The sequence below is a fragment of the Phragmites australis genome, chromosome 16 (assembly GCF_958298935.1).
Source record: "Phragmites australis chromosome 16, lpPhrAust1.1, whole genome shotgun sequence".
Taxonomy (NCBI): domain Eukaryota; kingdom Viridiplantae; phylum Streptophyta; class Magnoliopsida; order Poales; family Poaceae; genus Phragmites; species Phragmites australis.
Window position 1 is genome coordinate 7,501 of NC_084936.1, and position 14,952 is coordinate 22,452.

At 39.6% G+C, this 14,952-nt stretch overlaps 1 protein-coding gene across 1 annotated transcript; it reads right to left on the reverse strand.

Annotated features, from left to right (window-relative positions):
• Positions 1-8,011: 8,011 nt before the first annotated feature.
• LOC133894823 (zinc transporter ZTP29-like) lies at positions 8,012-14,704 on the reverse strand. The gene is made up of 13 exons (XM_062334993.1): positions 14,437-14,704; positions 13,023-13,081; positions 12,809-12,901; positions 12,653-12,739; positions 12,473-12,554; positions 11,735-11,796; positions 11,145-11,201; positions 10,565-10,605; positions 10,280-10,347; positions 9,496-9,552; positions 9,295-9,412; positions 9,033-9,142; positions 8,012-8,370 (listed from the first exon to the last, which is right to left on the reverse strand). The coding sequence occupies exons 1-12, from the start codon at positions 14,498-14,500 to the stop codon at positions 9,097-9,099; spliced, it is 834 nt and encodes a 277-aa protein (XP_062190977.1). The 5' UTR covers positions 14,501-14,704; the 3' UTR covers positions 8,012-8,370; positions 9,033-9,096.
• Between the last annotated feature and the right edge of the window lie 248 nt (positions 14,705-14,952).

Sequence of the window (14,952 nt, forward strand, 5' to 3'; positions counted from 1 at the left end):
CCATTTTTGTTTCCATTCCTTCCTAACAGGAAACAAAAATGTCACTGTGCGTAACACATCTAATTGGAAGTGGAATGAAGATAATGCGCTTTACTCTTTCATTTGTAGCTGGATTACCCCTTGGGTTGGGCTAACTTGAATCTGTTTTGTTTAGTTTTTCACTAAGCAATTGCCTTGATTACTTATCAAATCAAATTCACATTCTTAAATCACTTTCTCTCCCGTACTGATCCTCCTTGCCTTTCCTTCCTTGTCCAGTAAGGTATGAAGCACTAGCTCAACCACAGCTACAGCTTCTTCTCGAGCACCTCTTATTCCACCTGTAGCACCGCTTACGAGAGCAAGCAAGGGTGAATACTTGTGTAACAACGATTTCTTTCGCACTAAGAAAATCAGGAAATCTGAAACAGTACTAAATAAGACAGTTGCAAAGAAGAGCTGATTCTTTCACAAGCGATTGTGGGCATTCATAGAATATGAGACTAGTGCCTTACTTGGGGATCTTCTTAAAATAAAACAGATGTCCATTCAATCGGAATTGAAAATAGAATACTCATCTTTATTGAGATTCCACGTCCAACATCTGAACGGGGACCTTCTCACCCTGAGCCATGTCTCAAACATATCCTTAGGGTTCTCCATCTCCGGGGGTCCAGGGTCAAAGTGAAGAAACCTTCTATTCATTTCAAGGGACCCCATCTCAAGAGCCTAGGGCTTTAAAATTCAACCAAGAATCTACTTTCCCCCATGCTCCTCGCCAGCCATCTCCATCCGTCGCGCCAGTAGTAGTGAAGTTCCCACTCCACGTCGGCCGGCCGCCATGAGGTTATCCGAAGCTTTGACCACAAGGAACTTATCTATCTCCTTCTCAAACTTGATCGCCTTTTTAGGGAGAATAAAAGGACACTCTTTTTCCATTTTTTTCTCTCTGGGCCCTTATCGGCTTCAATGGCCTTTTCTTGGCACAGATAAACACTTTATGCCCCACTTCCCTGCAAAATCTATTTCCTGCTGCTCCCTTCTGCATTCCGTGGCTTTATGCCCTTTCTACCTACAGCGATAATAGTGGATTCAGCAGGAACTTAAACAACTCATCATTCATTTCTCGATCAATTTTGAACCTTTGAGTCAAAAAGTCCTTCCATGAATCTAGGGAAGGAAAACCACCTCTGACTTCACCAACTCTTCCTTTCTTTGGTCGAAGGCTTCCGGTCAATATCCTTTTTCCTATCTATTGAAGATGCAAAGAGAGATGCTTCTTCCTCTTCAAGTTGGAAGTGCAAGAAGAAATGCGGTAAATAGGAGTTCCATCTACCACGCACTCGCCCCACACTCCAGCGAACTTCAGCATCCATACTCAGCTAGGGGGAAGGTGCCGGGGACACTATGAACACACATGTACTTGGTTGACTTCACGTCCCGTCTCACAACCGGGTAAGATCAAATAAACAAACAGCTTGCTTGCCCAATCCCTATTGAGAGGATTTCTTGAGCTTGAACTTCCTTTTGTAGCTCCGCTCACAGGGACTTCTTTTCATCCGCAATGAAGCTTATACCACCACTTGGTCAGTAAGGCCTGATTCAAAAAAGATCAATCACCCCCTTCCCTACTTCAATGGAAAAGGGGGAATCGCCCTTTCACAGCCGCCCCTCCACAAAATTTATACCTATCCTTTCGCCTAAGATGATCACGAACGAAGACAGAGAATTTCGTAGATAGGAGGAGGAAACGAACCAACCCGGGGCCCCAAACAAACAAAAGGGAATGAGAGAAATGATCGGAACGATTGAGGAAAGAAAGAGAATGGCGGCCCCTTTCCTTTCGCCCAGGGGGCATCGTCGTCGGGGACAGGCTTCGAGGGTTCTTCCATATTTAGATATAGAGATAGATGATGATAGAGATCTAGATCTATCTATAGATAGATCCTTTGAGAAATTTCTATTGATCCGCTTTCAAGATCTATGAACAAGAGAGAAAACAAATCCATGTAAAAAAAAAAGAGATGAATAGATAGGGCTGAGCCGATAGCAGGACTGGGTACGATGATGGGGCGAGAGAGGGAAAAAAACCTTCGGGATGGATCGGGAAAAGTGACCTCCGGCTCAGCCCACGACTCCCTTCCCTTCGCATAGCTCAGGTGACTCCCTTCCCCCTTTTTTTCCCAGAATGAATTCGCCCGACACGACGAATCCTGCCCTCTTGTCTTTCTTTCTCATTGAATGAACCACTGCCTAGGACGCCCCTATGCCTATGAATTCAATGATTTAAGGACCCCGGGAGGAAACTTCGGAAAGAAAGCCTACTGGTTGGTCTGGTTGTCCCCCCGGCGGTGCCCGGGCGGGCCTCGGTTCAATCTTGCCGATTCTACCTAGACATGGCTCAAAACGAAGGGGTAAGGCCAAGTGTTCTTAAAACAAAACTCTCAGTGCACTTCGGAGCACGGTCTTCCATTAGGTCCTTTACGGACAACGAAAGCCGCTTGGCTATACTCTACTCTTCGCCTCCGGCTGTTCTGTTCTTTCCTTTTGGCTCGGCGGAGCTGAGCTAGGTTCCATTACACTCTGTAGGAAATGCATAGACAGTCCACGCAGCAAACCGAGGCCCTGCGTGCGCCGTACGTACCGCCTACGAATAATAGGTAGCCCCACCCCAGGCAGAGTTTGTGAGCCGTGTAATAGGCAACCATTTCGCGTGGTTCGGGGGGCACTTGAATAAGCCGCCGGCACCCGGCTGCGTCTTTACCCCTATCCAATTTTTGGGCCAATTCCCCCTTCGTACTACCAAAAAATGAGATTCTTGTCGAATCCGAGTTTGCTGCTCCAACCATTACAAAACTAATACCTATTCTGTTTAGTACTTCAGGTGCTTCTCTAGCGTATAATGTCAATCTCGTAGCGGATCAATTCCAACGAGCCTTTCAAACTAGTACTTTTTGTAATCGACTCTATAGCTTCTTCAATAAACGCTGGTTCTTCGATCAAGTTTTGAATGACTTTCTAGTCAGCTCGTTCCTGCGTTTCGGATATTCAGTCTCATTCGAAGCTTTAGACAAGGGTGCTATTGAGATATTGGGCCCTTATGGTATCTCGTACACATTCCGACGATTGGCCGAGCGAATAAGTCAACTTCAAAGTGGATCTGTTGTGCGAAGAGTGCGTTATGAACCGTGGCCGCCTACCTGCTTTGGTTGGTGGGGGCGGCTCCTCCGTTGTGGGTAAACGGGAAACCCGACTCTACGAACCCGAGGAAAGGCTGCACAGCTTCCGTAGGGGCGTTAAGACCGGAGCTTTTTGTAGTGCTAGCAGGAATGCAAGTGAATGAATCCAATCCCATCCCCTTTAAAATCGGCGAGGTAATACCTTATTGAAGTAGGGCACGCTACGGCAACACAGGACTGACGGGGTGGGGGCTTGCTGTCTACTTGGCGAGCCTTCACTACCCCTTTCTGTAACTTCCCTTCTTTCGTCCGTCCACGAGGCAGTCAAAAGAAAGAGAGAAAGGGGCGGCTATAACGCAGGAGTCGTGGCGGTTGTATGCCACAAGGTCCCTATAGACAAGGGGACAAGTGAATCATCGCTTTTGGGCGCAGGCAGCCCTCTACCATCCATCCCATTGCATCCTCTCATAGAGTATTATACCGTCTCAGACCAGATACATCTATGGAAAGAAAGGATTTCATAGAAAATCTGCATTTTTCTATTTTTTTGGATCCCCATGCATTCCGTTATTCCCGTAACTATGGATTGATTGTCCCTACCTAACTAAATGGTAGTGGTCTAGGGAGCGCAATTGCTAGAGCACGGGAGAATGAAGAGTAATGATTTAAGCAAGAGCAGCCGGACGGACTACTATAGTCAGTCTAGTGACTACTATAGTCTTTTCTTTCTTTGTAGTTAAGTAATAATGTTTGGTATAGCAGCCTTTCCGAGCGAGTCTCTGGGATCTCTTGTAAACCCCCATGATGTGGTAAAGGGAGGATATTAGGGGAAGCAGTGAGTGGAGATTCCCCTGCAGAGAGCCGGATGAGGGGAGACCCTCACGTCCGGTTCGGAGGGCGGGGATATCCCGACCCTACTATCATTATGCCTTTGCAATGTTACTTGGTTCAACTCCATTTGTGACCTTTTCTCGTATGTGGGACTCTCTATCTTCTTGGGTACATTCTAGATCGTCTTTCATTTTGTTAGTGAGTAGTTTTCTTATTAATAAGTCAAGTCAAGAATAATAAGAGAACTGTAGGAGCTTGCCAGGACGGCTTGGTAAGCAAGCTACCTGTTATGTAGGCGCCAACTCCTAGTTCTTTCTCTTCTTTATTTTTGATTTTTTTTTTATCGTTTTTTATACTATACGTATAATCACCTTTCCGGGGAAGGGGTAACATAGACGGAAGCACATGTAGACAGATACAGACTTTTTCCATCTTTTGCCTAAGCGAAGTAGTAGTTGATCCCTCTGAGGTAAGGGCGAATCGAGACCGAAAGCTACTAAAAAAAATAGCATAATCTGAACACATAGCTGAACACATAGTTTAAGTAGAAACTGTTAAAGCTCCTTGGTCTCGAAACGGCCGGCTTTGGTTCAGCTCTCGGGGCCACCTCACACACTAAGAAAATCGTCAGCTTCCTTCCCCACTCATCGCCCTCACTTTCAGACAAAAAATCCAATTCGATTCAAAGATCGGAATCATACCTCCAGCGGGCAAGGTCGGCTCAAGAAATGGAAGTTGTGAGATGGAAAGAAAACCACGAAAAAAAAGAATTAGGGATCAATCCATACGCGGCTTGCCTTCTCCCATTGCCCATAGTAAGCCAGCCAAGAGTACCCTAACTTAAGAAGTTCTCTTAGCTAGCGCATGTCCATTAATGTGACCACCGCATGCTCCTGCATGAGTTTCATGAGTGGTTTGTTGAATCGTGTCGTCACATCGTCGGTTGGTTCTGTCGATCATAATAAAGTGACAGTGGCAAATATGTTGGCTCATTAACGAGGATTAGGCATTTCTTTCATTCACAACAGTGAGTGACCTACAGCAAACGTATGCTTTCAAGCAAATGAACATCACTCCGCACCAGAAACATAAGCTGATGAGGTGAACATGATCACTTCTGAAAATGATAGGGTGTCCACATCTTCAAGCTGTAATCCAATAAGGTTCTGGTATAAATTCTTATTATGGTGGACCAACCGAGGGTCTGCCGGACCCAGCTTCTATGCATAATGCGCTCCCCCTCCCAATCAACTTCCAGCCCGACTCCAGAGGAACAAATCCTGGACCCAGCCGAGAAAGCCTTCAAACTATCACCAAGAAAAAGAAATCTGTCTCCCGAGCTTTAAGAGGTTACCGTTCAAAACAAGGTAGGTCTATACGAGCCAATTGCAATTGATTTTTCCCATTCTGTCTTTTACGTTACTTGTCTTGACTACGTGTGGGCTGCATATTTTAAGTGAAGCGGTAGCCATTCTAGTTCATCTAAAATTTGCATATATAGTTTATTTTCTCTTTGATGAGAAAGCTCTTCTAATTAATTCAAGACTGCCTTGATTTTCCCAGTTATTACTCGAGCGCGCTGAGGCAACTCTGAACTAAGCTCAGGGGAGGGGTAGTAGGTATGCTTCAAACCCTCCAGCACCTTGAAGAACGATGGCACTAGATCGGGAAAGATGAATGACCAATGAGGACAGGACAATGGGGGGAGTTGGTAATAGAGAATCCTCCCTTCTTCTTTGCTTTCTTGCCTGAACCTGAAAAAATCCAAAACTAACCATTGGAACCTCATAGGCTACCGAGTTAGGAGATTCATTTTATTTATTACTTTGACAAAGGCTAGTTCCCGTGGACTGAGTCAGTTAACCGTAAGGAAACCTATAGATAATGACTGGTCCAACTCAAATATGTGCTTGAGCCATCTAAATTTATGTCCCAACCTCTTTGTTTGACGCCTACTTGATTGAAAAGAGATCTAGCCTACAAAAAAATTCTATGTGATCACTGAACCTTTTTACTTTCTTTCCTAAATGTGTGACTGATACCAATCCCTATGTTGTACACTCTTCCACTAACTAGAGAGAACCATGCCTGAAGTAGAAAGAACCAATTACAAGTGTTCATAGTGGTCTAATAAACCCTGACCGTGAAGGTTCCTAGTGTTAGTGTGCTCTGATACCTGTTGTTGGAGATAATGGAAGGAAGCAACAAAACAGAGAGAGGATCAAGTGTAATCTTAACTACATCTCAGCTCTTATACAAAAGCTTATGTTACAATACATGGTAACCCCTTGGGGTGCTGCGAAGTCCTCGCTACACCATTATTGGAATGCCTCCGCACCGGCCAGGGCCTCCGCGCCAGCCCAGGCTAGGGCCACCACCGGGTCAGCGGTGGCCGGAGAGTCGCCGTTCCGTCCAGTGGTGGAACTGGTGGGTGCACATAGCTTGCATGGTTGTGGTGGTCATGTGGACCCTTGCACAGGCATGGCTGGGGAGTCGGCCGCCTGTGATGTGGCCTTGGTAGTCTTCTTTCTGGGTGGCATCCTACCTCTCTTTGTACGTCTATGTTCGAGTCTCCATGGACGACGCGCTGTTGGTGAAAGAAATTGTCTTCCAGGAATAAGTGCGGCGAGAGCCTCTTCTAGTGAGGAGACTTAAGCTTGGAGAAGAAGTGGAGAGGAAGGAATACCGAATGTGTTGATCATAAAAAGATTGGTCCCCCAACCTGATGGTCACGGGTCTGTATTTATAGTGTCATATCAGGTGTAAGTATACAAGTATGCCCTTACAGAGATAGTGACACATGTTATCACTATATCACAGAGACCTAGGCTGGTTGAATCACACAACGTGGGTCTAGGTAGAATACTTTTACCCCTACCCAAAGATATTATCTACCATGGCAAATACAACGGTGTAAGCTGGCCCAAAGTGTGGGGCTCGGTCGGTCGTAGACTGTGGCGCCGCACTGTCTCGAGTGTCAAAGTGGCCTCCACTAGCATCAGGATGTCAGGGCAGCCACCACTTGCACCGACATTAACTGCCGGTCACTTCGCGTCAGGCCAATTGCAGTTGGTGTTCTCCTTTTGCAGATATTCCCTCCAGAGGCCAGCTACTTCTCCTGTCTCGTGAGGCGGTGGCTGGAGGGGTTCACGGCCTCCGGGAACTTTTAGCTTCTTTAGGGAGTCCGGAGCCTGAGGGCTCTGGATGAGCACTTTACGGCGTCTCCTTAGTGATGTCTGCGGGTTGGGATATTTCTCCCAACACCCACTATGCTTAATGATTGCTTCAGGTATTATAAGGGATGTAAGGCATGCCAAAAGTTTGGTGATATTCAATTAGTTACTGCTGCTATGATGCATCCTATTATTAAACCATGGTCGTTCCGAGGATGGGGCTTAGATTTCATTGGCCAAATACATTCTCCATCGTCTAAAGATCATCGCTTTATTTTGGTGGCTACTGATTATTTGATAGGTGATACAACAAGCTTTGCAAGAGGCAATGGCCTCAAGAAAAGGAATTTTGATCTGACCGTGAGCTGTACAAGTGAATCAGTTATTAGCTAGTGTAATTGTGTTGCGTTTAAATAGTGTAGTAGCTTACTAGCTTATGAAAGTTTCTTATATAAATGTGCCATGGTAAAAGGCAGCAAGTAGCTGAGTTGTAAAACTAGGTAGTAAATGAGTTGTAGCTTACTTGAGCTCCTGCTTATAAATAGCCATGAATGAGTATCATCCCTTGTATGCATGGAACATTGATTATGGGATCTATAAGAATCTTCTATTCTGTTCTTGCTTCTCTAGTATCTATTTTGTTGTACAGCAAAGCATGTAGTTAAAAATCCATATCAATTATGCATTTATGTTATATTTTGGTCATGCTCGATGGTATTAGTTATAGCCGGTCAGTTTTTCAGCCCCAGCCCAGTCCGCCACTATCTTGTGCCATGTCAATATATCGATAACGAGGTACTTGATTTCAATTTTTCATAAAATTAGCTCTTCGTAATGGATGTCCATCGATGATTCATCCCCTGATATTTATTTTTGTAATTTACATCATATGAGCTGGTCAGTTTGTCTACTTTTTCCAATAAATACAATTTTATCCATTATTTACATGATATGTTAGTAACCTGTTTTGAAAGAGAAAAAGTTTCCGCCCGTAATCGTCGACCCCTTGCCAATTGATTCTGACTTGTTGCCTGCTTATACTTCTTTTCTTGAGAGATATAACTGTCATGCAACCATTGTCGCCACACATCTGGGAGGATATTGATGAAGGCCCTGATTTACGAGTCGTTGTATTGCCTATATATTGCTGAAAACCATCTGATCATGTTGTGGAGTGTGCACATCCTTCTGACCAACACATGTAGAAACTACAGAAATTCGACTGGTCAAATTTATGAATGAAATACAAAGGTACGCTGGTCAATTTGTTTTCCCCACCACACATATTCTTTCGACATACAATAAAACATTAGCCCATTTTTGAAACTTTTTAGATATTTCTATATTGGACTTTTATATTTGCCTTGCAAGTGTACTTGGGAATTATACAAGAAATAGGAAAATGTATAGATAGTGTCTGTTATAAATAATCCACTAAGTCTTTGTGCTATGCCCTTTTTTCACAGAACTTAATTATAGTTCATTGAAAAGAGGGATCTGAAAATAGTCATGGTACATTGTAATTGTTTTTCACTTTTGAATGTACCATAAGAATCTCGGACTAATATTTTTTCATGTCATAAGATTAGCTAATATTAGTGCATAATCACAGTAACACAAAGTGAAATAGTGTAGTAGATATATATAAGCATTATTCATAATTATGTCAGTGTTTCAACCATGAAAGCAATGGGTCCGCACCTCTACGAAAATCTCTATGGGCTAAAAGTTCAAATAAATTCCATTACAATTTAAATATTGAATTATTTATCACGTAAACTCAAAACTTTATAGTTTTCAAAAAATAACGACAATGAAATTTATTTCCTGATAAACAGAGTTATAAAAATATGAAGGAATAGTAAGATACCTTGTTGAACCACCCATGATGAAATGCTCTTGACCATAGTATGCATCGGTTTTAGGCCAAAATGTTAAGCATTCATCTCCTTTGGGAGGCTAATATCTAGGAAATACAAGCTGCAAATGCAAGTAGAACATAATTGTGCTATAGTATGTTTATCAAACTATAATCTTGGTAACAATTGCTCACCAAATTGCAATCTCATGTTACATGTTGTTTTAAGATGTTCTGCACATTCTTAATATCATAGGTTAAGAGTTTAACACACCTCATTGACATAAAAGCCATGCCAACAAATACTGCTTTAACAGCATCCTTGCGTCCAGCATATTCAAATGCTAATGGTAGCATTTCATACAATGTTAGAAAGGCCATCACTCCTCCCACTGTACAAAAGAAGGAATATCGGTTATTAGGCGAATACTATTAGTTAATTTTGAAATTTTTTTTTTGTTAAAACTGTAGTTACCTAATCCAAGTAGACCTTCCAATATTTCAGGATTCAAGTTGCTTGGGAATACGTATGCTGCAAGAAACTTGGTTTCACATGCATTGCATTGAGGTACAGGAGGTACAAATTAAATAAAGAAGTGTATGAACTCAACAACTTTCTCATTATCATTACATTTTTTTCTGTTGAGAAAGTTCTAATCTTCAGAACCATTCTGTTTTGAATAACGATAAATACTAAATACATCATTCCTAAGTTCCTCATGTATATTAACTGAACATTGAGTTTATTTTAAAATCACTTGTGCATAGCGAGGGAATTGTTCCAGTTAATAATTGAACTGTTTAATGCATCTCTTGCATGATGCTGATTAGAGCATTTTTTATGGTCACCACAAATCATTGATAAATACCTCATGGGAACCTTTGCGCCTTTTTTTTTGTTCTAGCATTGTTCATTACTAATTAGTCATCACATCTATCTTTATTATGATAGAATGCCCTGCCGCTCTTTAGTTTATATTACAATAGAAGCATTACCTTTACATTGGAATTGACACTATGTTATGTAACATAAAGTTACTATCATGTTGTGCTGTGTTATTCAATCCCTCCCTCCCTGTGTTTTCTTCTGGTTTAAGGTATAGAGTTAGTTCAAATATTAATAACATCAATGGTTTGAGCCAATTAGTTGCAGTAGAATGTTTTCTTCTGATTTAAGGTACAGAGTTGGTTCAGATATTAATAACACCAATGTTTGAGCAAATTAGTTACGGTAGAATAACTTAAAACAGTCAACCTACCCACAAAAATTACACCTAGTGGCTCTGCGAAACCAGATAGTGTTGCTAGTTTGAAGGCTTGCCATTTGCTGCACCATAGACATGAAAACATTAGTATTACAAAAGTGTAAAATGTGTTTATTCATTTATCTTGCAAATAATTGCCACATATATATATTTATTTGAATTTTTTACACACTTCGCAGTTATTATATGATGGAACATGTAATTTAGCATTTTGTTATAACACATACAAAATGAAGTGGGTCATATTCTTAAAAAAGAAAAGAAAATTGTAATCAGGACCTGCAAGTGGCAAAATATGCTGGGAGAGCTACTGAAATACCCTGGGGATGAAAGAAAAATATATTAGCACATTTGATTTGTGTTGTGAATAACTACGTGGTCAGAAAAAATATGTTTACTTTTTGATTAACTATCTATGTGAAGTCACATAGTAGGGGCTCAACAGATGCCTTGGTTACGCCTCTTTTGTTGTTGTTTATGAGTGTTTTATCTAAGTGTTGTAATTCTGGTCCATTAAGCCTTGCAGAGGTGCTTGGGCGGCATCTATTTGATGTCATATTTTGTGTGCTTTTGTAAAACTCTTTTCTAATATTAATGAATGGCAGAGCTTCTGCCTGTGTTTTTTTAAAAAACTAATAAGTGTATTAAATACTAAATATACAATGTTTTGTGTGGTCATAAAAGTGTGGGGAGTATCTTTTTCCATGTTTTCACTTTCGTAATTGATTGACATTGGGTGTGGAAATTTTGTTGATTCCCACTGAAAGCAATATAAAAGGGCATGGGTTGCGCTTCGGAAGGGGTGAGGTGACAATTTAAGTACCAATCCATCCAAAAGGACATGGGTAGAGTCAATTACCTCTGGGATGTAGTGTAGAGCTATAGCAAGAGCCAAGTTAAGGCCAACACGGAAGCCCTAATAAGTACATAGATTAAGAGATTAACCAACTATACAATTTTAGCTATTACTATTCAATAACAAAAAATGGGGTATTACTTATTTAAATACCAAGACTGCAAAATGTAGCTTTGCAATAATAACATACAAGAACGAAATATCTTTTTATGCATTGTTTGTATATTAAAAGATTAATGTTTCTTAAAATAAAGAATGTCAATGAAATGGACTAGAACGTGATCAATTTGACTAACATGATATAGAAATTATACGAGAAAATAACATTTGTTTGAATGCATATAGTTCTTCAAAAAAAGTAAATTGAACATTATGTTATTTTTATTTCAATTAATCATGTAATCATCAAATGATAATTCAGTACATAAAAAGGATGAGTACGCAAGAGAAATTTATTCAATTGTAATGCATAAAGTACTTCTGTTTACTGAAAACTTCAGTTGTCTTTGAACCTTGATGAGAAATTTGTTACAACATTGAGCATGGGTCAACAAAGATTAAATTATCCAAACATGGAAAACAATGAACAATACCTTTGTTGTTCCAAGAAATGCAGCAGTACCCACAGGGAAGTTTTGCAAACTCACACCGGCAACTGTCGATGGGATTTTTTTTGTGAATGCAATCATTACAACCAAATAAACTTGCAAGAAAGAGGCATTTCATTATTTTTATATGCATATTGCCCCCTCTACATCAGAAACTATTTTATTACCATTTTATTTTTGATTGAACATGACTTGAAAAATTACTGTCGATATCACTTGCTAAATTATATCTATAATCTTGAATAATTAATTTGGCTTTACATGTATAATGTGAACTATAAAAAAGTTTTCTACTACTTGTTTCATTCAACAAGCATCAGGAATTTATGTTCTATAGCAATCTTACTCCTTTAAATTATTTAGAGTTAACATGTTTTACTTGAGAAACAAAATGTTATATATAAATAAATGCTTATGATGAAAAGGTGGATTTGTATATTACTAATACAAATATGCCATGTTTTTGTGTCTCACTGTTATTGAAAACATTGTGACATAGTACTTATTATATTTAAGGTTGCAAGGTATGTTTACTTTCATCAGTTTCATGTTTCACATTGGTCAATTAAAAGGCTGATGAGAACACATGCATAGATCTGTGGATATTGATAGAATTCATAATTTCTTGTATACAAAGACATCAGTATAAATATACAAATAGTTCGGTTAGAAAATCTTCTATATAAAGCTACGAAAAGTACGTTAGGCTTGTTGAAGTCTTACCAATTGCTGTGACAACTACACTAAAGATAACTCTTCGGCGATGTCTCATCATAAGTTGCTTTCCTGCTATGCTATTACCAGTCTTGTTTACCAAATGAAATATAGAGGGGAATCCCATGTTAGTTTTCCCATTAAAGTGTAACTGAATGACTACTGAAATAAGTTGAGGGAAGATGGGACCTGTTTGTCATTTTTGTCTTCCAAACTACAATCTGGCTCAGGGAAAACATCAGCAATCGTTGAAAATAGAAGTGCTCCTGCAAAAAACTGCAACCCACAAGTTAAAAAGATAAGAAAATGTTACGAATGTCCAACAAAACATTTTACTTTTCTTACCCATAGGTTTCCTTTCAGAAAACCAATCGCATTGACAGCATCATAAGCCAAGTCAAAGAAAGACATGCTCAACATGAGTCCAGTAGCAAAGCCCTACAAAAATGGACGAAATGTTTTTTATTAAAATGTTGAATTCTGTGCACAAATAAACTCTTGTTATTCTTTGAACCTAACTCTATGGGCAGTGTGGTTATTAAATAGTCATAGCATTAACCTGTAACATCCCGAGTGTTTTGTTGCTTGGAGCACGATTTAGTATAGCCAATAGTGCACCTGGAGAACAGTATACAAGGTATGAAAAATTGTTGGAATAAGGTATGAAAAATGCTAGCTACTGAGAGGTATAACATCTTGCATTCGATGACTACCTAGAATATCAATCCCAAGATTCTTCAAAGAAATTAATGTACAACTCCCTTAATTTGGTATTAAAAGAAATTGTTTGTTTGTACCTTACAATGATCTCACTAATAAGAAATACCAGCATTGCCTTCTTGGTTCAGATTATTTTTTATGAGATTAGTTGTAGGACAATTCTATCCATCGGACGTATTGGACACTTACAAGTCATATTTGAACATAATTACAAGTTAGTTTCATGTGCTTACAAGTTGTTTACGCCAATTACAAGTAGGTTGTATATATGTTCTTACAAGTTAGTTAGATTTTAGTTACAAGTGTATTACAAGTTATTCGTTAATTTATAATTACAAGTTTATTGACACCATTAACAAGTCAGGTATAAACACTTATATTACAAGTTTGTGAGTCAATTATATTTACAAATGTCGGATAGATTGTTATATATCGGATGTCTGATGAAAATCCATCCCCTTAATTATATTATGTGAGGGTTATTTATCAGTGTATAATATTGTAACATCGTTGAAATAAATTAATTTTTTTAGAGGATGAGCCATTTTACTGTCCGATATTTCAATGCTAGTTGGAGTTTAGGGATGAGTATGATGACCTGACACAGTTGTAAGTGGGAACAAGAAGGAGCATGAAGTCATCTGAGGATTGAGTGGGTTCTATTGAGGAGCTTAAGAAGCATACAAATCTCACTGATATAAACTTAGATAAAAATTAAACCTATAGTTTTCCCAAATAGGGTTGTTTCTTACACGTAGTTCTGTTACTACATGTAATTCCGCAAAATTTACTCTTGAAACAATCTATATGCATAAAATATTTGCCATTGTTTGCATAATAGGATCAATCTATGTTAGTTCTTCTGGATGCAATATATAGCTTTTTACCAATTCACTTCAAAATTTAAACAGACGTTAGTTAATCATAATGACCAGCACAATTTATTTACTGTATAGCCTGTGTAGGTGGCTGTTTATAGGTATATATAGGAATACCCTGTATACCTAGCTTGTACCATTGCAAGTTCAAAATCTGAGGAAAAATCAAGACTGGAGCAAGCAACTGAAACCTTCAGAAAATTCATAATTCGAGAGAGCAACTGGAAAACTCAATTATATATATGAAGTGGAGCTATATATTGAAGATACTAATCATGCATGAGTACTTGTATGCATCAAATCAAACAACTCATGTCATCATGAATACATGATAATCGGAGGTAATTAAAGGGATGAAGGGTTATTTGTTGGTACCTAGTGAGGTGCTTAAGCCACCGACGAGGGACAGAGTGAGAGCAACAGAAACTTTCGGATCCATCGTCTATTGATTTATCTCTTCCGATCCCTTAATTTGCAGGAGAGCTATAGCACTTGAGAGCAGCGATGGATGTAAGGAATTAAATGAAGGCGCACAGATTAGTGGCGGCTGTTCGGGTTGGGATGGAGATGGATGTGGCAATGACGTTATATATATAGGTAAGGAGAGAGCTTGTAGGTGACAATTGATGACTAATTATTTATTTTATAGCTAATGGGAAGGGTAGGGAGGGGTTGAGGAAGTGGAGCAGGAGACGTACAGTAAGGGATATGATGATGCATATGCATTATTGTGTATTAGTATTCAGTTAATCTGAGGGGAGCAAGTTTGGAATGACTTGTAATTAACGTGATTGATTTCTTGTTTTTTTTAAAAAAAATAGACATACTGGCAGTTAAGGCTATGTTTCACTTTAGGTATGCCTGCAGGCAAGGTAAAGGTCATAAACGTGA

Bases quoted from the DNA above. Each gene is read 5' to 3' on its own strand.
- LOC133894823 (XM_062334993.1), bottom strand. From the start codon at position 14,500: ATGGATCCGAAAGTTTCTGTTGCTCTCACTCTGTCCCTCGTCGGTGGC. The intron at 12,555-12,652 runs GTCCCATCTTCC...TTGGTAAACAAG, and splicing joins AAGACAAAAATGACAAACAG to ACTGGTAATAGCATAGCAGG. The intron at 10,348-10,564 runs GTCCTGATTACA...TCTATGGTGCAG, and splicing joins GCATATTTTGCCACTTGCAG to CAAATGGCAAGCCTTCAAAC.